At 45.3% G+C, this 23,041-nt stretch overlaps 2 protein-coding genes across 6 annotated transcripts in view; both read right to left on the bottom strand.

Moving 5' to 3' along the window:
- Nucleotides 1-1,226: 1,226 nt before the first annotated feature.
- Nucleotides 1,227-7,287, bottom strand: SLC46A2 (solute carrier family 46 member 2). The gene is made up of 4 exons (XM_052701329.1): nucleotides 5,499-7,287; nucleotides 4,056-4,139; nucleotides 2,509-2,665; nucleotides 1,227-1,916 (listed from the first exon to the last, which is right to left on the bottom strand). Exons 1-4 carry the CDS (start codon nucleotides 6,550-6,552, stop codon nucleotides 1,859-1,861), a joined length of 1,353 nt encoding a protein of 450 aa, XP_052557289.1. The 5' UTR covers nucleotides 6,553-7,287; the 3' UTR covers nucleotides 1,227-1,858.
- An 11,702-nt stretch (nucleotides 7,288-18,989) lies between these two features.
- The window catches only part of PALM2AKAP2 (PALM2 and AKAP2 fusion), a 249,014-nt gene continuing 244,962 nt past the window's right edge, over nucleotides 18,990-23,041 (bottom strand). For all 5 annotated transcript variants that reach the window (XM_052701322.1, XM_052701324.1, XM_052701325.1 and 2 more), the window contains one exon: nucleotides 18,990-19,621. In XM_052701322.1, the coding sequence (XP_052557282.1) occupies nucleotides 19,529-19,621 (93 nt within the window). In that variant the 3' untranslated portion in view covers nucleotides 18,990-19,528. The remainder of the gene's footprint in view (nucleotides 19,622-23,041) is intronic.

Raw genomic sequence — 23,041 nt, 5'->3', positions numbered from 1 at the left:
CTGTGCTCACGTCCACTGTTTGTCCTAAATCAACGTTCAGTGAGCAGTGATGAATGTCGGTGAGTACAGTTATTTCCTCACAGAGGAATGCAGATCACACCTCAGCTTTATCCACACGTCCACGTCAGACACTATTTTGTGAGAGTGGCCCTCTGTTGCCATCTGTAACATGGCAACAAAATGCAATGGGATGCTGGTGGGAAGGTTCAAATTCAACTGCATACCACCAATATCTGCCTCTGACATTATCTGCCATCATCATAAAATAGGAGGCATTACTTTCAGAGCAGCTCTTGTATTTTGTTCATTGTTTACTATGGAACTAGTATTGATGGAGAGAAACACTTTGAGGTAAAATTGTTTGTAGTTCCCTATCAGTGTGTACATTTTTTAAATACAGTTTGTTTACCTCAGTGTGATGGAGTGAACCAATAAATGTATTTAAAAGGACTCCTTTACAAAGAATTCAATGTTTCATTTTTTGTCACCTTCACCACTGAAATGTGATGTGTGCACTTTACTGGGCAGCCTGTTACCCTACTGCAGAAACGTTTTTCCTGTAAAAGTTTATTCTATTGCTGATTTAACCGAGTATCAGCTGGCTGTTGCCATGGTTAACTGCTACAACCTGAAAGCAAAGGCTGTAGCTGTGGCAAGGCTCTGAGGGCTGGCGATGGTGGGACAGGGATGGCAGCAACTTGCTTAGAATGGGAGAGCTGCTTAGTGAGTAATCAATTTCTGCTTGCCACATCCCTGTCTCAAACTGGGGCTGCCTGCCTTACCTCCTGGCTATTACAGGTGCTGAAGAGCTTTTTAGTTGTCTGTACATAGTCGAGGAGCCTGGAAGCCAGTTAATTCTTGTTAAGTCAATTAGCATGTGAGTGGAAATGAGTCTAAATGCTGATCTTTACAGTGCATGCTAGTCTTCTGAAACTTGTTTGGATTTAGCTGATAACATCTCAAGAGAACTGGCACATTGCATGGGGTTCCTTTCAGCTGGAACGTGGCCCAGCATGAGGCTGGGCTTACAAGATGACTGCTACCTGGCACTGTCTGCCCTCCACCTCCACAAAACCTGTAGGGATGGTGACCTTCACTTGCCCATTTCTTAACCTGCTACAAGAAGGTGCTGGGGATGAAATGCCAGTTCTGAGTCATAGGTGTCTTCCCATAAACTCTGTTAATGCACTACCATGGCAATCTCCCAGAAAAGAGGAGCGTGAACATGTATTAAGAAATGTTTTATTGTAGAGATTACAAAAAATGTACCTTAATCTTGGTGGTTTTTGATTTTTTTTTAAATACAATGGCATTTCTGTATTTTTTTTCATAACATCAGTTATCTTTTAATATGTTAGAAGCTAGTCTCGTCCTGCTGACCACTGTGCACTCCCAGTGTGCTGCTTCTGGACCTCAGCCATGTAAGCCAAAGTCACAGAACTGCTCTGAGGTTTCAGACTTGAAGGACAAGACGAAAGTAATGGAGAACATGGCTGTTCCACTGCTTTCCCCTTTTAAATTGGTTGATGTGCTTGGAAACACACCTCTCATTTCTGCCCTGTTCTTGTCCATCTGCACTATTGCTAAGTACCCAGAATGAAAAGATGTTCAGAACACTGATAGTGACCTACAGCCAGTGCACATCACTCTGCATGATGATGTACTGCAGAAGTAACAAGGCAAACTTCTTTGTACTGGGTGAGCTCAGTGGCTGACAGTGTGGCATGCTGTGAGGTGAAGACGTAGATTAGATGCTTCTTGTAATTAAGCTAACTGTAGGGGCAGATGCTTGGCAGGCCTTCCACCTCCTCAAAGAACTGATCGAGACTAAAAAATGTGTTAGATGGTACAGTTTCTGTCACTTGGTTGGAATCTGAAAAGAACCAGTGCTTGAACGTTGTTTGATGGCCACAATGCTGTAAAGAACAACAAAAACACAGGTTACTAGGGAGCTACCAAGCTACCTTCTCAAGACAACTGTTGACTGTTGTTGAGCCTTTAATTTCTCTTTGAAAGAAGCACCTGAGGGATGCTCAAAGTTACTATTTTTGATCACTATGAGTGATCAAAATCACAATCTGTAATGGATTTAAAATATGTATATTTTTTAATTTGGGTAGGATTATTCCCTCACTCTGCTTAGTCTTGTTTTCTCATTGTCTAGCATTACATTTGTGCAAAGGCTTTGTCCCATGGGATTGTTAGCTCTTAAACTCTGCCAAATATTTCTCCTACAGCAATTCACATTACGTAAAACAAAAAGGAGGTGGAAAACAGTGGCTGAATCACTTGCAGGTCAGATTCAGTGAACTTTCCCAAGTGTTTGTCATCCCACTTCCACTGAATTTTTGTTTTTCTTTTTTCAGTGTTTTTTGCAATTTTCTTTTGAAACAACAATTAAAAAAAAAATTCCTTTTCCAATCGGTGTTGTGCACTTAAGACCTAGAATCATGAAGCGAGTAGAAAACATCGTGTGCCCCTTTGGGGAAAGCAATTCCTATTCCCTACCTTAAAGGGAGGAGACTCAGGCAGCCAGCCAGGAAAGACAGAACAAAGCAGAAGCCGCTGTACCAGTTCAGCGTGCTTTGGTAAATCTTGTTGTAGGCTGTGGATGTCACTACTCCCGTGGTGACTAAGGACAGCTGCAGCAGGACAAACACCTTACCTGCAAAACAGCAATGTTGTTTGTTATCTGGGAGAAAAAAGCCTGCTGTGCCACCTCCCTGCGACATCCAAGTGAATCATCAAAAGCACTGCACAGAGAAGTGAAGTGGTCATGGCTTAGCAGGGGCCAGATTGCACGAACTTACATCTGCTACTGCTCTGGAGCAGGGTTAAGAAACTCTTCCTTAAAGCACAGGACAAAGCTGCCTGCTTAAGCAGTCTAGATTTTAGTTTGCAATGAAAAATTGCAACCTCAATTGCAACTGGAAACAAGTGCTCATTTCCATATGGTATGAAAAGGCAGTGTATTCAGGACAAGAGAGATCTTAATCAGCTCCTGCCATTGGCCAGAAGGCTCATCCATTGGGCTGAAATGTAATAATACATAAAATGGAGAACTATGTGTGACTGTGATGTGTAGCGAGGAGGAAACTGAGTCCCCTTTGGAGCTGCTTGAGGGCAGCCATTCTCACTGAAATGCACTATTCTGTTTCTGTTGTGGTAAATGGAGGAAGAGGAGCAGTCTGATCCTCCCGGGATGCACAAAGCAGGAGCACATTCAGGGCCTTATGGCAAGCCTGTGCCTGTGCAGCCTCCTCTTCCTGTGTGGCACCAGTGGCCATCACCCGAAGAAACAACGCGGTAACCAGAGTGATTTGTGCTCCTGGGAGTTTGGAGCGCTGTGGTCATACGGCAGAAGGGAAAATAATGAATATGTGTGACTATGGGCTGTGTTTTGAGGATGCATGAGCAGTCACAGGCCTGAGGTGTGTGTGTGTGCACGACCACGCCTGTGGTGTCTGAAGTCACTGGGGTGAAGATGGCAGCAGCCAGTATGGTGTGGTAAAATACATACGTTGCACTATTTTCTAATACAATGTTAGCAGAAAAATTAGGAATAGCTTCTTCTGTCATTTTCTTATGTAAAAGCTGTCCTTTGTTAATTCATGTTCTGAAGGAATCGATTGACAAGAAATGTTTGGAGACTTACTTAGAGACTGTAACTGAAAAAAAGATGAAAGAAATCCATCATTCCCAAAACTAGAAGACAAATATAAAATCTGAGTATCACTGAGCTTCAGGCCAGCGTGCCCTCTGTTTCCCTGGAGCATTTGTTTTTGAACAGTACTTCAGATATTATCTTCCCTGCCTTTCAGCTGCACACTGATAGTAATCTGTTGAAATGTGTACTGAAAATTCTGTGGATAAATGATGAAGCAGTGGGAGAGGAGAAGCTTGGACATGGCAGGCTTGTTCTGCAAGTTTCTCTGCTCCTCCCTTCCTTTTTGTGGTACCAGCTGTTATTATGCAATGCACAGATTGCAGTGAAAACTTGCCAAACAGAGGGATTTGACAGTTTTTTTGATTGGTGGGGCAATTGAAACGCTTACCATAGGATGATCCTTCAATGTGCTTGGACAACATGGACCTGATGGTTGGTAAGGGGATGAGGGCAAAGAGCATCACTGCTCGAGCTGCAAAACAGTGAATATATATGGTTATTATCAGTACCTGCTTCCTGTCTCACAGCATCCACTGCTTTTGAAGACTGCATGCCTCTGGCATGGGCAGGGCCTTTGCTTCGCCTTGTCATGTACCCTCAGCCTCTGAAAGTGGTTAAAATCTGCAAGAGAATGCAGGCCTTTGCTTCATGCAGGTGGCAGTGGATAAGCCACCAACTGCTCCAGCTGGCAGAGGCACTTTGCCTGAGCCAGCCGTGATCTCTTGGATTTGACCTCTGGTTCCAGTGTATACATATAGCATTCTCCTTGTGGCAGTGAGCTGGACAATCCAGGTCTAGCCATTGGAGAAAGAACCCTATGCTACCCAGCCTGGACAGGAACACTGCTTTTTCTCCTGTGCACTGCTTCTGGCTTGGCCTGAGTGAAGACCTGTCCACTTTTAGCAAACTAAGCTGTTTCTCCAACACCTTAGTATGCATCTTGCAAACCCATTATCAGCACTTGTTGGTGATGGACTTAGTACTAGACAAGCATTTTTAAAACTATAATTTTATGTCTTTTTTTCCTCTAATTGCCTAGTGGGTGAACAAAATCTGGTAAAAATTTAGCTCAGTTTTTGGCATGGTACAGAAATTATATCCTACCATCTTTCCTCTTAGAATAAATTAGTTTGATTTTCAATTTCTCCTTTCTTGTAGAGGCAGACAGAAAAAATTCTTCAGGCCATTTCTCTTGGATCTTTTCCTCACTTTAAGAAAAAAGATCCCAAAGCTGTGCAAGAAAGCCATGCTCTGTTAGTCAGGTATGAGTCACTCACCTCACTGTCATCAGGGATGCTTTCTTGGCTTTTGGTTTCCTGTTTTCCTGGACAAGCTGCTTACCCAAAATAAACTTGCCCCAACTTTTATTACCTGTCCCTTAGTCATTTATGTACAGTGTAAGATTTGTATGGTAAATTACCATAATCTTTTATTTGCTAAAGCAGCTCCAGTTTTTCGTATAAACTCTCTCATCACTCATAAAAACCTTAATGTAATAAAAATAAATGACATATTAAGGAGATCACTTAGCAGGAAATCTTTCACAATTATCTTCCATCATAGGCTTAAGTCTTATGCCTTGAGAAACAAGTGCTTCACATTATTGGAACAGTGTTGTCTGACTGGTAGTGGTAGCCTGCATCAGTTCCTGCCCTACCACATTGTGAGGATTTTTCTCCCATTCAGATCTGGACTATGACCAAGTGACACACAGATTTCAAGTCAACTAGCTTAAACTGAGCATAGACATGAGCACGTACCTTCTCTGGATATTGATGTATGCTGCACAAGAGAGGTGTGGGGAGAGGGCACTTGTGGAAGCTTAACTCACCTATGTAGAACAAGAAAGTCCACCGCACGAAGGCCATGATGAGGATGCCAGCACTGAATGACACCACTCCGATCATGATCATGGTGATGTCCTTAAAGTACTTGGAGAACACAAGTACCCCCAAGAAGCTGGTGATGAAAATCATGTACCCAACAGCGTTGCCGTGGCCAATCTCCACGGCATTCCAACTCAAAGGCTTCCTGATCAAGAAGAGTGGAAGTACATTCATTGCTCCAACTACGGCAAGATCATAGAGGATCGCTGCCACAAAAAGCATACCGATGATTAGTTTTGAGGGTGTTACTGGAGTTTGACTGCTGCTCTCTGAAGGCTGGGCGCTGTCTGCTCCTCCTGTGTGAGCTGGTAGCTGGCTGCCAGCCTCCTCTACAGTCTTGGCTTTGTCTGGGCAGGAAGCTGCTGGCCTGGGGACCGTCAGCACAAAAGCGCTGTAGAGGAGACAGAAAGCATAGCAGGCAATGCTGCAACTCACCAGCACAGTGCCCTCTCGATAGTGATAGCTGAAGCCAACAAAGAGGTAGCCGGATGCCATGCTTCCCAGAAAGCCCGCAAGGCCATACACCATCTCAATAATGATAAGCCGCAGAGACCTCCTGCTCTCAGAGGAGCCCAGAGATCCCAGAGCCATGATGCCTGCCCAGAATGTAGTGAAGCCGCCTGTCAGCCCATTGATGGCTGCAGCCCCATACATCACCTCGATTGGCCAGTCCAGCAGAATCAGCAGAAGCAGGAGAGATTTGGAGCCCAAATAGCCAAGAAGCGAGACACAGATGGGGATCTTCCGATGCACCTTGTCCCCCAGCATGGACAAGCCATAGGCTGACACCAGTGGACTGAGACCCAGGACAAGGTTGTAGATGATATAAAAATTAGAGACAGCTTTCTGCTGAGCATCTTCCAGCACATGGGAAGGGACAGTTGAATTGGTCTGGTTGTAGAAGCTCTTCACCACCAGCAGCAGCGCTGTGTCGTAGAAAGCACTGGCCACCTGGGAGCCTGCGACCACCGGCTCAACCCATGTTCTCACTGCCATCATCCCTACCGTGGTGCAGACGGCCACCTCTAATCAGGGAGAGAGGAGAGCTGTTTTCCAAGAGATGTGCTGGAGGAAGTAGCGTTCTCAGAAGTCCTGCTCTGGATACATGCTTGAAGTGGAGCGGTGGAGGGAAAATAAAAGGTCTGCCAGTTTGCACAGAATCGGAGTTGTGCAAGAGGCAATCTGGCTGGGAGGATGTTTGCACCTCACTTTGGTATGTATGTGTGCATTCGCATGCACATCCCTGTGCTGCTCTGACCTCTGGCTCAGGCAGCAGAGGCTTTTGTACGGAGACTCCCTGCACTCACTGGCCGCTGCGGCTCTTCCTGGTGCAGCTTCAATAAAGATCATATGACCTGGGGGGAATTTCTGTCACCCACTTTAGGAAGTGAAAATGGCCATGTAGTTGCTGCTTTTTTTCTTTCTCTTTTGGCATCCTTCACAAGCCACAAGGCTCTCAGGGAAATGATGCTCATGCATGACGGCAGGGATAAGGAGAAGGCTGAGTGCTGAGTGCTTTTCTTCCAGGTGTTTCATGAATTCCTCTTCGCTCCATTCCTTTCCTTTTTATCCACACAAATGGGATGCTGGCTCTGTGGCTCTCAGCTGCTCCCCTTTGCCCTGTTGCAACATCATGCCTCTGATGTCACTGTTGTTTCAATAAAACAAGCAGGAAATTGCACTAAAAAGAAAAAAGGAAAAGAGAAAATCTTTATTTTTCACAACCTGCCTCCCAGTTCTTGCACTGTATCCTTGGACTTTAAAATATGGGAATTTTCAAAAAGAGGAGGAAATTCCCAATGCTGCCAAGGTACTGGTGATGGCCACACAGCTGCCATCCAAGATTTCCATTCTGTGCGTTGGCATGGACTCTCAGCTTGCAGCCAGCCATACACTTTGCTGCTGCCCCACGCTCTGGGTCTGCAGGAAACACTCAGGGGATGCTTGGCAGCTTTAGAAACACTAAGTGAAATGATAATGATCTCATCCTGTGCTGGCTGAGTGATTCATAACAGGCAGAGTAGCAGTCTGCTCTGGGAAGATTCATAGTGATGGCTTAAAAAATAAATTAATGATTAATTGCACACACCACATTAAAATCCCCATCTGCTGCACTCTGTGTTGATTCAGGTGGCACTGACTCAGTGCCTGTGTACTCATGGCTCAAGAGTGGCATTTTTTCACTCCTTTGTCCACTTGTGCAATACTTTTTGTTTTAGGTTTCTATTTGAGGAAAAAAATCCCAAGAACTAAGATAGGAAGGAATGGGGAATTGTCTGCTAGAATGATTTGCTGCTACCAGAGAATTATAACTTTTTTTTTTAAACAGACCAAAAGACTTGTAGACAACTGCAGAATTCATTATGATTTGCTCCAAATGTTTGATTTATTTTTTATCAGATTTTCTGCAGAAGGTGTTTCTTTAGTTTTTCTTCCTTTCCTCCAAACACAGTAATACTTCCAGAGGATGGAAATTCCAGGCAGCCTTACTGAAAGCCCCACAGCAGCAGAATGGGACTGGTTCAGTCAATACATGCAACCAGAGTCATGGACATGTTTTGTTACAACCTAGGAGCCCCAAGTTTTCTTCCAGATATTGGAGGGAAAGAGAAATGCCTTCATCCCATTGTAGCTTTGATGTAGGACATTGGTTGTCTTGTCACGAAGAGGAATTCTATGAGCACAGGGCTGGAGAAGTTGCAGATCTGCTCAGTTCTTGAATGAGGGATGATTTCCCTTTGCACTTGGTGGTATGTACAGGCTGCCTGGCTTACTTGTCTGACACTCCTGACATTTAGGTGATACTGTGCCATGCTCAGTGCTATTCAAGCCCAGAGAGCTAATGAGCTGTGCTAAATGCCATTAGTGATCTCATGAATTGCATATATATTTCCAGGATATTCTGAGTGCTCATTCTCATTAAATGTGTTTTTAAAGCTAATTCTCTTAGAAGGGTATAATTTTATGTCAGCAACTGCAGTACAATTATAACACAAGTTTAACTTAGGCTGTGTAACATATCCTACTGAAAAACGCTCTGTGTGAATACTACATTCATCTGATCCTACAAAGACTTCAAGATTTCCATTCTCCACAGTCAGCTTTTCCACAGGGCTCAGTTCTCATTTTACTGATATTTAAGGGGTCAATTATGTGTCCTCTAGAATTTAATATTTGTGCACAATTAGCACGAGGGATCCTAAAGGGCTGTAAAAGAGTGGCTCTTGACATTTAAAAACACGCACCTACAGAATGATTGAGGTTAGCTCCAAGGCAAAAATACATTGCTGTAGACTGCTGAAACCCAGTGGTTAAAGGCAACCCCCCTTGAGCCCTTGGGCCTGGGGACCCTGAAGTGAGGTCAGCACCAGCTCTTCTTCATGGAGAGGTGGTGCACTGACACATAGTGAAGTGAGGAAGGACCAGGATTGTACCCACAGTACGGTGAGAGAGACCCAGCAGGGACACATGGAGGAAGCTGGCAGTTGTCATGCTTTCACCCTGAGAAGTTACAGTTCTACACATTTTTCTCATTTCAGCTGTCTCCTTACCTGGTCAGAGTCTCTCCTGTGGGATTCTCTCCCCGGATGGACAAAACCCAGCACCCTTTACCTGTGCTTTTTGTTGAGTCAGCTGTGTTTTAATTTAGCTCAAGGAATGTAAGTGATTTAGTGCTGAGACCTGACTGTATTTCTTAACATAAATCCTTTGCATGAAGATAGGAAAAAAGGCTCCTGGTGGTATCCAGTGCTTGCTTAATCAGCTGGACTGCAGAACAAATCCTGCTGTACTTCTCAGATAAGGCCCAGATAATCCTTGAGCTAAATGCTTTTTTTGTGTGTGCACATTCTATTTTTTATTAATATTCACCTCTTCTTTTAAATTATTGTCAGTCTATACGGGCTTGGCACAAAGCACTGCAATTCAAGAGTGTATAGGCAGGAATGAACTTAATATAAATGTTTGAATTGGGAGGGACTTTTAAAGACCAACTAGTCCAACTCCCCTGCAGTGAACATGGACACCAACAGCTCCATCAGGTGCTCAAAGCCTGGTCCAGCTTGACTTTGAGTGTCTCCATGGATAGGGCATGAAACAGCTCTCTGTGTAACCTGTGCCAGAGCCTTGCCACCTACATTGTAAAAAACCTTCTTCCTTATACCCAAATTTAAATCTCCCCTCCTTCAGTTTGAAACCATTTCCCCTTATCACATCACATCAGACCCCATTAAACGGTCTGTCTCCTTCTTTCATGTAGTCCTCCTTTACATACACAAAAGCTGCTGCCAGATCTCTCTGGAGCCTTCTGTTCTCCGGACTGAACACCCCCAGCTCTCAGCCTGTCCTTGTAGGAGAGGTGTTCCGTCCCTTGGATCATTTCTCTGCCCCTCCTCTGGACATGCTCCAACAGCTCTCTTCTGAACCGAGGACTCCACATCTGGATGCAGTGCTCCAGGTGAGGTCTCTCCTGTGCAGAGAAAAGGGGAAGGATCACCTCCCTTATCCTGCTGGCCACCCCGCTTTTGATGAAACCCAAGATGATCAGCTTTCTGGGCTGTGAAGGGACGCTGCTGGTTCAAGTCCAGCTTCCCATGCACCGCAGCTGAGTAGTGGGATGAAATGAATTATCCCATAATGGCAGCTTAGTCTTCACTTGCTGAATGGAGTGAGGACGGACAGTTTAGAAAGATGAAATAAGCACAGCAAAAAGATGACTATTAAAAAAGTTCAATGCTGGATACAGCACAGACAATAATCCGTAAAAACTGAGTTCAAAATAAAAAACTGCCCTCCTCCCCCACGTGCTCTCCAAAGATATATTCAGAAATTATTTTGGTTATATAATTTACATGTTTTCTTTCTTTCTTTTTTTATTTTTTATTTTTAAATGTATGTTTAGAAATATTTACAGCTGTGGTGAGTGGGTACTGAAAAGCCTACAAACATTCTTTAAAAAAGAAAGAGATGTCTGAGCAAAGACATTCGTAGTAACTAAAATCTCAGTAGAAGTGTGTGTGTGCACATTTGACTTTGAGTCTATGAGACTGGGGAGCAAAGTGTGGACATGAACTAGAGAAAGGCTTTATGCAGTGCCATTGAGGAAAGCAGAATAAAGAAGGAAAAAGAAGCAGCAAGCTTCACCCCCATCCTTGTGGAGTGAGGGAGAAAAGAAGAAAAGTAGTGCAAGGAAAAGAGGAGCACTAATTATTCTGGCTGTGAAGGCAAAGCTTGGCCTTAGATGTGAAAGAGAAGAGAAAGGTTGGGGAAGAGGCTGGATGGAAGCACTGTGATCCTTCTTGTGACCATGATCTGGATGACTATCTCAAGAAAGCAGGTCAAGGAAGAGGGAAAGGGTGGTGAGTGGGGGATGCACCAGCTTTAGTAACATTCCAGGTTCTGGAATGTCATCTGAGCTGCTCAGCTAAGGTGGGGCCTTTCCTGGACCTTTGCTAGGTAGCTCAGCCCTAGCCAGGGGCAATTGCATAGAACAAGAACCTCTCCAGACACACAGCTCAGTGGATCCAGAGGAGGCCTTGGGACAGTGGAGAGGAAAAGGCCTGAATCCACCCAGTTTCCAGAGTGAGAGGTGAAGGCAACCAAGAATACTGTGAATGCTTGAAGGCACAGACTGTGTTAACTGCTGTGATAACTGTTAGTGCTCGTTTAACCTTCCTCTTTTGAGGAGAAAAGATAGAAATTTTCTGTCAAGTTTTTTTTCTTCTGCAAGACAACTTGCATGGAAATCCAGCCGTTTTCACCCTATAAATCTCAGGTTAGTGCTGCGCATGGCCAAGTTCACCTCTCAAAGGGGGAGAAGGGTGGGGTGAGGCCACCACTGAAGGCCCTCCCAGTGTTCATGGTGGGCAAGTCCTAACTGCTGCCGTGAAGTCCCTGTGCACTCTGTTGGGCTAGATCCTCAACAGAGAAGTTGGCAAGAAAGACTGACTATGGTTTTAGTCACAGTGTGTTTACATTTCCCAGGGAATGCAGAGCTGCAGATGCTGCGGCACACTGGTGACACTTAGGAGCTCTGCCGCCTTCTTTCCCATGTGGCAGCTCTTCCAGCTGGACTTCTGCAGCTCAAAATCAAGCCAAAACAAATGTACAAATCCAAAACTTGAGTAGAAGTTCTCAAACTGCTTCCTGGACTATCGAACTCCAACTGCTTGGGGCTGGGCAGATCCTCCATGACACTCAGCGAGTATCCCATGAAGGCTGTTGGCTGCTGCCCTGCACAGCCCGAGGTGGTTTCAGGCTGGGAGGCTGTGGAACAGTGGCATCACTTGTGTGTCACTGCCTGTCTCACTGCAGTGGGTGAGGACTTCCAGGTGACCTCTCATCACGAGAAGAGATATCCCTGTTTGTTAGCAGGTGCTGCAGCCACTCCCAGATAATCACCTATCCTGCAGCCTGGAGGCTGGGTACTTGTTTGTGTCTGGGAGAGTGGAAAGGTCCCTGGGAGCATGGTGGCATGATGGAGCCCTCCCCACACTGGAGGTACTCTTGCATGACAGTGTATAGCAGGCTACAGGGTACTGCCCCACTGCAGGAGAAGGGTGTGGTAATCTGCACTCCTCAGTGCAAGCAGGAGTCACCCATCAGCAGGGCTGCCCCAGATCAGCTGATCCAGAAAAAGCACACATAGATATGGCGAGGTGGATCTCATTGTGTGCTGCCTGGGAGTGAGCATCCTCCTAGGTGGACAACAACAGAGGGGGAGAGTTACAAACAGGCTTGTTAGATATGAACTGATGGGGTTCCAGTATGTGTGTGAAAATACATTACTGGGACTAGAATTTGGGAAAAATCTGAGGAAGTTTTTGGAATTGAATAATGGGATGATGGGTAAGATGTACGAGGGATACAAGAAAATATGGGCAGCTTTCCAGCAGTATTTCTGCTGCTAACTTTTCCCAAGCTGCAATTCTTCAATGTCTAGCAAGCATGAACAAATATATACACAGTATTAAATTTTGAGCTGTGTGGCAGGACAGCTGCTCTGACTGGCATTTGCTGTTCCTTTTTTTCCTCATTTCAGCTCTCTGGGTCACTCAAAACCTAATCAAGATAGACTTTGGATATTATGGCCTGTTGTGTAACTACAGAACCACTAGTCAAGAGCAGTGCTGCTGCTACTTACTGCAAAACTGCTTTTCCTGTTTTCCTGTGAGCTCTCTCACCTCCTGCTCTCTGCTCAGGAGCAGGGGGAGGCATCCTCCCAGCCTTGTCAGTGCTGCACTGTGCAGTTTGGTCACAGGTTGAGCGCCCTGCCAGTGGACATCACCTCTGAGGTGCCTGTAGGAGCCACCAAGGACTCATGGGCAAGGTAGAGCAGGGCAAGGTGGGCAGATGGATGTGTAGGGGCAAGGCGAGAGTGATCTCTGATGTTTAAAAGCACAGTGATTTAGTATTTCTTCTGTGCAGGAAGGGGACGAGAGATTAAGAAAGCTCTGAAAAGTCAAGCCTTTTAGATACTGAAATGCTGTTTTGATGTTAGTGCTGAAGCATCTCAATAACAAATTCCTTGGAAACATCCTGCAAAACTCAGGCAAGCTATATGGACTTATCTTCTCATTTGTAAGCTCAAAGAGCCTGCTATCAGTATATTAAGGAAGAATGCTACAATCCAGCTATTTCCTGACTCCCTTTTCTTGAAGGCTGACTCAGCAAGCAGTGGCCAGAGGTCATTGGGGCTAATCCCCATCTTGCACCACTGTTACCCAGGCCTGGCAGAGTCTGAGACAAGTGCTGTAGCTGCCAGATTTTTGTCTGCTTCCCTAGGAGCTTGGCTAAGTATGCTTTTTGCCACACAGCATCCAATGCTGCTCAGACATTGCCTGAGATAGCTTTCAGCTGGCTTCAGAAACGGCTCCCTCTGTGAATAAATTCCTGTCAGCGAGATTTTTCCCCTATTTGTCTTTCTGTTTTCCACTGTTTATAACTCTGCCTTCTGACCTGCATTACTTAATCTCTGTTCCTGCCAAAAATCTCCACTTTCTTTATACAGAAAGTATCATGACTTTAAATTAACTTCCCCGTTGGAAACAACCCTCTCAAACTTATATAAGCTCAGCGTCTCTGGAGCTCTGTGTGGCTGAAGGTTGGCACAGCTGTTTCCTCAAACACATAGTCAAAGGAGAGCTGTAATCACGCTCTTTCTGGCACGAGTATTGCAACCAAGAGGCTTTGTTTTATCCTGTTCTGTCTCAGTACCCACCCAAATGAACCCTAGAGGTGGTCAGTAAGAAGCTGTGGTGTGGGATAAGCTCTGACCAAAGGCCTTCTCCATCCCATGAGGTTGATGTAGAATAAGATCCCCATAAGATCTTGCTTCCTGGAAGCAGCTGTGTTTTGAGTGAAGACAGGATCATACTGAAATTAGGAGGGAACAGCAGAGGTGAGGAGGTGGGAGGGAGCAGAGAAGGGTGCTGCTGCTGAAGTGTGTAGCCTCTGTGGGCTGGTGCTGCGCAGCAAAGCAATGCTCCTAGAGGAAAACAAGTGAGCAAGTGCCATACTTTGCACCTTTCTCTCTTCACCCTAATGAAGCAGGGCTGAGTCTTCCTGTCTCCTCCACAGAAGGTGGAGTGTTACCTGAGGTGACAGGGTTGTTGGGAAAGTCAATTCCCACTGTATGCTGGGAAACTCCACATTTCTCTACGGGGCTGACACTTCACAGGTACTCACAAGCTCTTCCCTCCTTTCTAATGGTAGGTTATTTGCCTGTAAAGCTTTGCAGCAATGCTTCATCAGGATTATCTGTTTTGCTAGCACCTTCCCAGCTTGATTATCTTTCAGTAGTGGCTGGAGGACATTGCTCAATTTAACATGTGGCAAACAGATGCTACAACAGGTAGTTACAGTTTAGTGGGCATAGTGGTGATGGGTTGACAGTTGGACTAGGTTTTAGTGATCTTTCCCAACCTTAATGATTCTGTAATTAATGAAGTTCTTATTGGGGCTGCTTGAGGAAGGCTTGCTGGGTTGGTAACACAGGCGATGCCTTTGTGTGCTGGGCTCTGAGATGTGCCAAAGCAGTGACTCTGCCTTTGCTTCCCTATAGGCACCTTACAGAAGGATAGAGCCTCATGCCTTCCTCCATCCATCTGTGCAATCACTGTGCCTCATGTTTTGTCTGGGAGCATTTGTGCAGTGCTACTATAGGCTGAGCTGGCTCCCCACACCCACTGCGTCCCACTCTCCAGAAGTCAGTACTGCTGCATGGTTCAAGGGCTGCTATTCCACAGCCTTCTGATATTCTTCACAGCTGTCACACTCTGACACTGCCCTGGGTGGGACTAAAGTGGAATTATAACTCCCGGTGGTGCTCCAGCAACTGATGCTTATCATAAAAGCTGTCCTCCTTGAGATGCAACTGATGAACCTATGGGTAAGGTGGCCAGTTAATCAGACTCAGCCAGAGCTAGCAGCAGACCCTGTGCTCAGGATGGCGTTTATTTTTTTCCCTGTTACTGCTTGGTCTGTTGTTTTTTTATGTGTTTTTGCTGTGGTGCAGTTGTGGCAAGATGCTGGATATATGGGGATTCTGCTGAGCAGTGCAGGGCTGGACTGCCCAACCTCATCAATTCAGTAAGGTCACTGAAAGTCACTTCTAGAGTTAAAAAGTCTGTGGTAATATTTGTCGCTCAGGTTCTGCCTAGTCCCATCCCTCCTCTGCATTAGCTTGTGGTGCCTGGCTTCCTGATACTGCATGCTCTACTTTTTTTTGTGCACTGTTCCCACAAAGTTTGCTTTGTGTTCTTGCCTCTGTCTGGTCCAGATCTGAGGCAGAGATTGTGCCCCATAAACAATGGATTTTGCAGACCTTAAGTACTTACAAAAATACTCTTAAGGTTGGCAAATGTCACTTTGGCCATGCAGTGGGGTGCTGGGAATTTTAGCTGTCCTACGTGTTTCTTAGTGGACAAATATGAACAGCTGCCAACAGTGGAATTTATTGCCAAAATTCCCAAGCCACTGCCACCCACGGATGTGACAGTACTCATTTTGCAATCTCTAACCCTGCAGTATTTGCTAAAGGGAGAGGAAATCCACAGGGCTGCTCTCTATGGGCATTTGGGTATTGTGCCTGGAATGAGGAGGGCTCAGATGGAACAGTGGGAGCAAACAGAAGGCTGTTCTGCCTTTCAGCAAGACTTGAACAGATGGGTGAGTTGAGTAGAGAGCCTAATGAGTTGGGTAGAACCTAATGAGTTTCAATAAGTCTATGGTCCTACATCAGGGGGGATTAAATGCACACATCAGTACAGGACAGGGAATGATCTCCTAGAGAGGAGCTCTGCGGTAGACAACATGGTGACCATGAGCCAGCAGCATGAACTTTTGCCCAGAAAGGCCATCGGCATCTTGGGGTACATTAAAAAGAGCATGTCCAGCAGGTTGAGGGAGGTGATCCTTCCTTTCTACTCTGCCCTGGGGAGGCCATCTCTGGAGCACTATGTCTGGGCAGGAACCAGGAATCTCCTAGAAAAAGTCCAGTGAAGGGCCACAAAAATAATTAGGGGCCTGGTGCATTTCCCATACAAGGAAAGTGTGAGAGGCTTGAGACTGTTTAGCCTGGAGAAGACTGAGAGGAGATTTTATCACTGCCACTAAATATCTAAAATGGTGGGTGTCAAGAGGCTGGGTCCAGGCTCTTTTTGGTGGTGCCCAGTGACGTGACAAGACACGATGGGCACAAGTGTAGGAAGTTTCTTCTGAACACGAGGAAGAACTTCTTTGCAGTGATGGCAACAGAGCACTGGCACAGGCTGCCCAGAGGGACCGTGGACTCCATCTTTGGGAATATTCAAGACCCACCTGGACACTGCCCTTTGCAACCTGCTTTATGGAACCTGCTTTAGCAGGAGGGACAGGGGAGATCTTCAGAGGTCCCTTCTGACCTCTACAGTCCTCTGAATCTATGAAACTGCTGCACAAGGGCCCACTGAGATCCCCATTGCTCTCAGCCCCCAGAGGGCAACCAGGCTGTAACCAAACAATGGAATGCCCCCAGCACAAGGACACTGTGCACCTGCTCCCATCGCATCCCTGCCACTGCTGGATAGAAACACAAAGCAGGCTTCTGTTTTAATGAGAAAATAATTATATACTTGCATTGTAGGCCTCACAGTCACTATAAAACAGAAGCAGGATAACATTGAAGTGGTTAACATACAGAAAGCCAGGTACTGTTGAAGCTGTTCGGTGAGTCATGATAAGGATGCCGCCTTCTGGTTGCCAAACCAAGTGATGTTTTTCTGTTTTCCTTCGAATGATGTCAGTATGGAGCGAGGTGAAGCCCAAACTGGCAGCCTTTAAAACAAACCATTCAGAAAACCTGCACTGTAACCCCGAACTGCTTATAATCACAAATGCTAATGCTTAACTATTTCTCAATACACAGTTTCATTAAAACCAGTCTTTGCCACAGGAAAGGATCTGAGCGCTTCTTTTGTGGAGACAAAGTTAACTCTGCAATAGTGCTCCTTGGTTGCGTTGGATATAGTTATATATAGATAGATATGTATTACTGGCGTATACTTATAAACATCTAAGCCTGGTAGCATGCAAATGAAATAACAGAGAGGCGAATGAGCTGCACAGCACCTGTGCTATCGCTGCACCGAGTGTGCACTGCTGACAAATGCCCATAATTTCTGGAAGAGAAGAACACTGCTGGCTGCAAAGTTTGGCTGCCCGAGTCCACACATGCCACTGCCATGGGGAGGAGAGCGGAAGCCCCAGTGCTCCTTTCCAACAACTGTGCCCCTTGTCGAGGGCAGTCTGGTTTGCGCTTCTAGGACCAAGGGGAAACAAAGCATGAGCAGATGGGTGGTCTTGAGATGGGTGACCAATGTCAGCCGGTGTGGGAGGAAAGCAGACCTCGATGTGGAGGGGAATACAGATATGCCCCCATTTTGGGGAGCATCGTCTGATGCGGGGCCCTCTGCTCAGGGCACCTCGTCTCACAGCAAACAGGTCAGCAGGGCCTTCGTGTGCTCCACGGCACGGAGGGAGACAATTCATACAGCTCATAGACGCTACAGTTCCCTGAAAATGGGCCTCAAAATGTCCACAGGCATGCTAGGGGGAATTGTGGGGAGTAACATCGTTCGGTTGCAAGCGCTGTGTTGGTTGAAGAAAAGCACCAGGAGTGTGTTCACAGTATTGGTACTTATTAGAAGTGAGCTTGCTGCTCCAAGACAAAGCAGCGCAGCAGGCCAAGAAGCCAAGGAGAGGCTTGGGGGAGGACCAGCACTGTGGTTTTTAAAAAGAAGTCAAAATAATCATTGCTTGTCTATAAAAAAGGCAGAGCGTTTTATATAGAAAAAAGCTCAGCATTTTTTTGTTGTTGTTGCTGTTGCCTCCCAAACTTGTTCATTTCTGGTCCAGAAATTATGGTTCCCAGATCTAAAATACTCTTATTGTATTGCTTGTGTGAAAAGAGTAAACCCGCAGCCTCTATACTACATACAAATACAAAGCACAAGAATAAATACCACATTTCTTTTCCTAATTGTCAGCTTACAAAATTGGTCAATACTTTGCAATTGTGATTCATGCAAATACCATGTTGGGTCAAATTTTGATATCACAAATACTGCATTAACTCAGTGCCTTGTTTTTTTATATCCCCTTTCAGACAAAAAAAAAAAAAAAAAAGAAAAAAAAAAAAAAAAAAAAAAAAAAAGGAATGGGAGAAAGAAAGAAAGATATGAGCACTCACCCCTACAGCTGGTACACAGCCTTGGAGAAAACCCACACATGCACAGTGCCACACGTATCCTTGCACACGCGCCCCACGCACACACAGATGCACACGAACCCCTGGTGGCTGATCCCGGGCCAAAGCAACAAGCACGGGCCCTGTGGTCTGCTTGCAGCACTGCACGCTCTGGCTGGCTGGAAAACGTCATGCTTCCCCCCTGCCTGCACCCTCACTCCCTCCTGCCCCCAACTTCTTGTTGCCCGAAGGCTCCCACAAAGCACTCTTCTCCAAAGGCTTTTTATGTTGTACAAATATAGTGAAAGACGTAGCTCTCTTTCCTCTCTATCTCATACCTCTTCCTTGGCCAAAGTCTGGCTTAGTTCAATTATTGCCTTCTTTAAAAATTAAATGTCCTTTATTTGTATTCATTCCTCACTACCTTTCTGCTTCAAACTGCCCATCTCCATTGGTTATCCACGTACACCATTCTTCTTCCCCTCCCCACCATCAAAAAATAGTTGTCATCCGCTAGATACAGACTTCCTATTTAGAAACTTTGTTAGGTAAATATGATCTGAGAACCTGGAGCTCAGGTGATATTGCAAGCATACAGGATCCTAAAGCTAAGGTGACCATTTGGCTTAGCTCTCATCCCCATCTATTCCACTCCTGAATTGTGATGGCTTGTGTTTGCAACACAAGGGCTGTATTTACTGAGTCTGCTGGATTGTACATTTGCAACAGATGCTTCCCCGTTTATTTGTGGGTTTTTGTTTTTTTTTTCATTTAAACAGATAAATTACTAGATAAGGGGCGCAGACCCCCCCTCCAAAAAAACCAACCCCATTCCATTCCCAACCCCAAACCTTTCGGTCCCCTCAAACAAACAGCATCGGAGGGTGACGTCGTCATGCTGCAGGGGTGAGGCCGATGTGGGCACAGACCCCCGAGGTGTGTCCCGGGACTCCCCGGCCCTGCAACCCTAGCATCATTTGGGAGGGGGAAGCAGGGGTGGGAGGAGGGGGTGTTTTCTGAGTGGGCTGTTCCTGTTGTTTTAGAGTTGCCGGGAGCTGGATTGTTTCTATGTCTGTGTGCATCATTGAGTTCATTGTGTATTTAATAAATATCGGATTAAAATGCTGCTTATTTTTTTTTTCCTTTTTTTTTTTTTTTTTTCCCCTCCTTTCTCTTTCATATTTTCTTTTCTTTTTTTTTTTTTTTTTCCTTTTTTTTTTTTCTTTTGGTTCAGCAAGTGATGCTGCACAGCTACTCGTCCTCCTCTCGGTTGGCGTAAATGCCGGCCTCCCAGCGCAGCGCCAGCGCACTCTTCCTGCGGTTCACCCTGGTGGCCTCCAGCACCTGGAGGGACAGAAGGAGAGGACATCCGTCACATCACTGGGCGAACAGGCATAAGAACTCCACACATCCAGCAGGTGTGTTATATGTAGAGAGGCATGTATGCATATGTATGTACACATGTAACAACACACATAGAAATATATCTATATTATATATATGCACAAACATATGCACGCATATAAAAGCACACACACGGTATGCGCCTTATATATGGACACACGTGCATGCACAGAAACAATTATTTTAGGTGAGGAACAGTTGTAATACATGTGCAACAGACTTACTTAAAAAAATAATTCAGAGTGGACCAAAGGGTGCTAGCAATGGGGTGTGCACACAATGTGCTCCTCTGCAGATACAGAACAGTGTATGCCTGCCTGCACCAGTCGTCCTGCAGAAGTGCAGTTCTTAAGTTTAAAGAGCCAGTAAGAAAAAGAGAAAGAAATAAAAGGAGTAGAAAAGCCCAAACAACAATATATGACTGTTCCATCAGCTAATGGCTGCCCCCCAGGTCCTATAGCCTCTAGCATACTGCTCTGCACAAAAGTGGCCTTCTGAGATAGGGCTGTGCTATTTGATTCCTCTGCACAGAAGTCAGATGAGGTGATGACTTAAGTCTTGGATGGGGCAGAAATAAACAGCTGAAGTTTAAGAATTACAAAACTGAGTTGGAAGGGACCCATAAGGACCACGGGGTCCAAATCCTGCTCCACACAGCACTACACAAACCCGAACCGTGTGTGTGAGAGTGGTGCCCAAATGCTTCTTGAGCTCCAGTAGTACTACCCTGGGGAATTATGCCATGCCCACTGCCTTTCCCTAAGCTGTGGGAGTGGGAGCAAGGCTGAACAGTTTTTATTTTATCCACTAGAGGGCAAATGCACCCAGAAAACCAACGATTCATCTGAGGGAAAAAAGGAATCCATGAAGAAATCCGTCTGAGATATTAGCTGCAAGCAGTGCAGTGAAGCAATTGCAAGGCTGAGGGCTGGAGGTTTAAGCTACGTGCCTGGGGTGCTGAGTGCCCAAGCCATGCGAAGACAGTCCAAAATGTGCCTCTGAACAGTGGAGAAATAAAACCACTTATCAGGGCATCGTCACTGTCAGAGTAAGAAATTAGAGAGGCTGGTCTATGGTTAGCAACAAAGGGTAAAAAAAAAAGCATTGTGTTGTTTTTTTTTTTTTCTTCAGATGGCAACAGGCAACTGCTAGCAGACTACTGAGACCAGTGTAGAGTAACAATTAAGAAAAACTAAGAAAATTATTGTTTTCCCCACTAGATAAGGAAATTCAGATTAAAAAAAAAAAAGCCAATTCAGCACAAATTTCAAACTGAAACTGACATTGTCACAGAGCAGTGATACATCCAAGAGACATCTCCTGAATTTGGTGAGGTTTATGGTAGCTGAAAATAAAAGGGATTTTACATAATTTACAACAATTTCTGATCACTGTCTTCCTTGCTGGAAATCATCCTGTTGCAATGATCTTTGGTGGTGTTTGTAAAAAGCCATGACTTGGAAAACCTGAGGATTTTTCCTTCAGATCAGTCAGCAGAAAGCGAAGATGGATGCCAGGCTCAGCCCTGAGCCCAGATCCCCAGCCTAGTAGCTGGGACCACAGAACCACATGTACCCATAGATGGGACCATCTGCTGCCACTGCTCTCTGACTGTACCTGGAGCACCACCAGAGATGGGGGGTGGGCTCCAAAGGGATCATAAGGTGGGCAATTGGCTCACACTTAGCCTAGTGGTCTGGGCTGATAACATCCATGAAAAAAGCAACACGATATAAGTTGTTGTTGTTTGGGTAAGGTGACCAGTAGGTGCATCAAAAGAGAGGATCTGGAGTGCAGGAATTGGAGTGAAGCAGAAATGTGTACCAAGTCGTAGGGCGGTAAAACTGCCCTGTAAAAACCTGCTGCACCAATCTTCTTGTTGCAGCTCTAGGTTCTGCTGAGAACACCAGAGGCTTTTCCTTGACAGATTTCAAGTGTTTTTGAGGATTTTGTAAAAAGGTCAAAACAGCTATCACCATCAAGTGCAAGATTAATTTGTTTACCCATCCTCGAGATGGAGACTGACCTGTCCTGCGTTTTACTCTGACAGGCATAACAATATCTGCTCTCTTACTGGTAAAGAGAATAAAGAGCAAAACACAGACATACTTCAGTCCACAGCATAATCCCACCACCTGGGACTGAGTGAAACTGACTACTGTACAATACAAGCTAATTTTCACTGTACAGTGGCAGAAAACCAATGTGGAAGCAAACAGATTTTTCTGGAGCTTCATATATTATTAATTCTTCCCATTTGGACCTGGAAGAACTAAGAGCAACAGAAATAAGAAAATGCAGAGATTGGAATGTCTATGTTCTGCCACCTCCATGCAGAAAGACACCTCCAGAGAAGCACATCAGGCAAAAAAGAAATAACAGAAAACCAAATGCTTTAACACACAGTTAGAGCTACTGAGTGATGAACTGCATCAGCTACTTCAGCACAAAGGTATTTTCTGTGCTGTGCCCACGCAGTGCTAGAACATACCTGGCCTCCAGCGAGCATACTGAGGAGCTGGCTGGTGGAATCAAAACATTCTTATCCAGAACAAGAAAGTAAGAGTACTACTGCTGCTGGTCAGTATTGTAGCATAAGCTGTGTGTCCTCTGCATCAGACCTAGTCTGCTGGTTTTTTATTTCATAAATCAAAAATTTTCAGCAGTCACCTTAAAAAACAATGTCAGAATTACCTGACCACAGTTACCAACTACAGTATGACTGGTATTTAGTGAAGTCAGGTTAATGCCAAGTATATCCAGTAACACTTAGACCTGTAAAAACAAAAGCAGCTGTTTTTAAGAATGAGTACAATCTCCACTTGTGCAGGCACACGGTTATCAGTGGTCTCTGTAGAACTGCACAAGGATGTGCTTTTAACACAGACTTGGCTCTTTTGGTAACAGCTTTCTTCATGGCCATGCTGAAAACACATCTTTTCTCCTTCCCCATCCATTAACACTGCCTTCCAGCTCGCTGCTCCTCATGCCAGTACCCTTCCTCAATGCAGGCACATGGAGCCTGCCCTTGAGCTCCCACCCCTCACAGTACATGATGCCCTGACCACTACTGTGGAAGCTCCTATACTGCTCAACTCTCTAGAAATGCTCCACACAAGGATCAGTCACTGCTGACTGCTAGCAGTAAGAGAAAACCCACAATAAAATAAAGAATAGGAGAAGGCACAGTTTTTATTTTTCTTTACTCTCCAGGACAGATGACATTCATGTACCTGTCTTGAGCAGCCTGATGTGGAGAAGATATGCTATGAGATGGGGAAATAGTGGGAGATATGAGCATGTAGCACAGTACTGGTGCTGGACAGATGAGTGTCAGCCATTACTAGGACCTGTTTGTGT

Source organism: Tympanuchus pallidicinctus, unplaced genomic scaffold (assembly GCF_026119805.1).
Source record: "Tympanuchus pallidicinctus isolate F22 unplaced genomic scaffold, pur_lepc_1.0 scaffold4, whole genome shotgun sequence".
Lineage (NCBI taxonomy): Eukaryota > Metazoa > Chordata > Aves > Galliformes > Phasianidae > Tympanuchus > Tympanuchus pallidicinctus.
The sequence above is the reverse complement of the archived record's forward strand: the minus strand, read 5'-3'. Positions and strand labels throughout refer to the sequence as shown.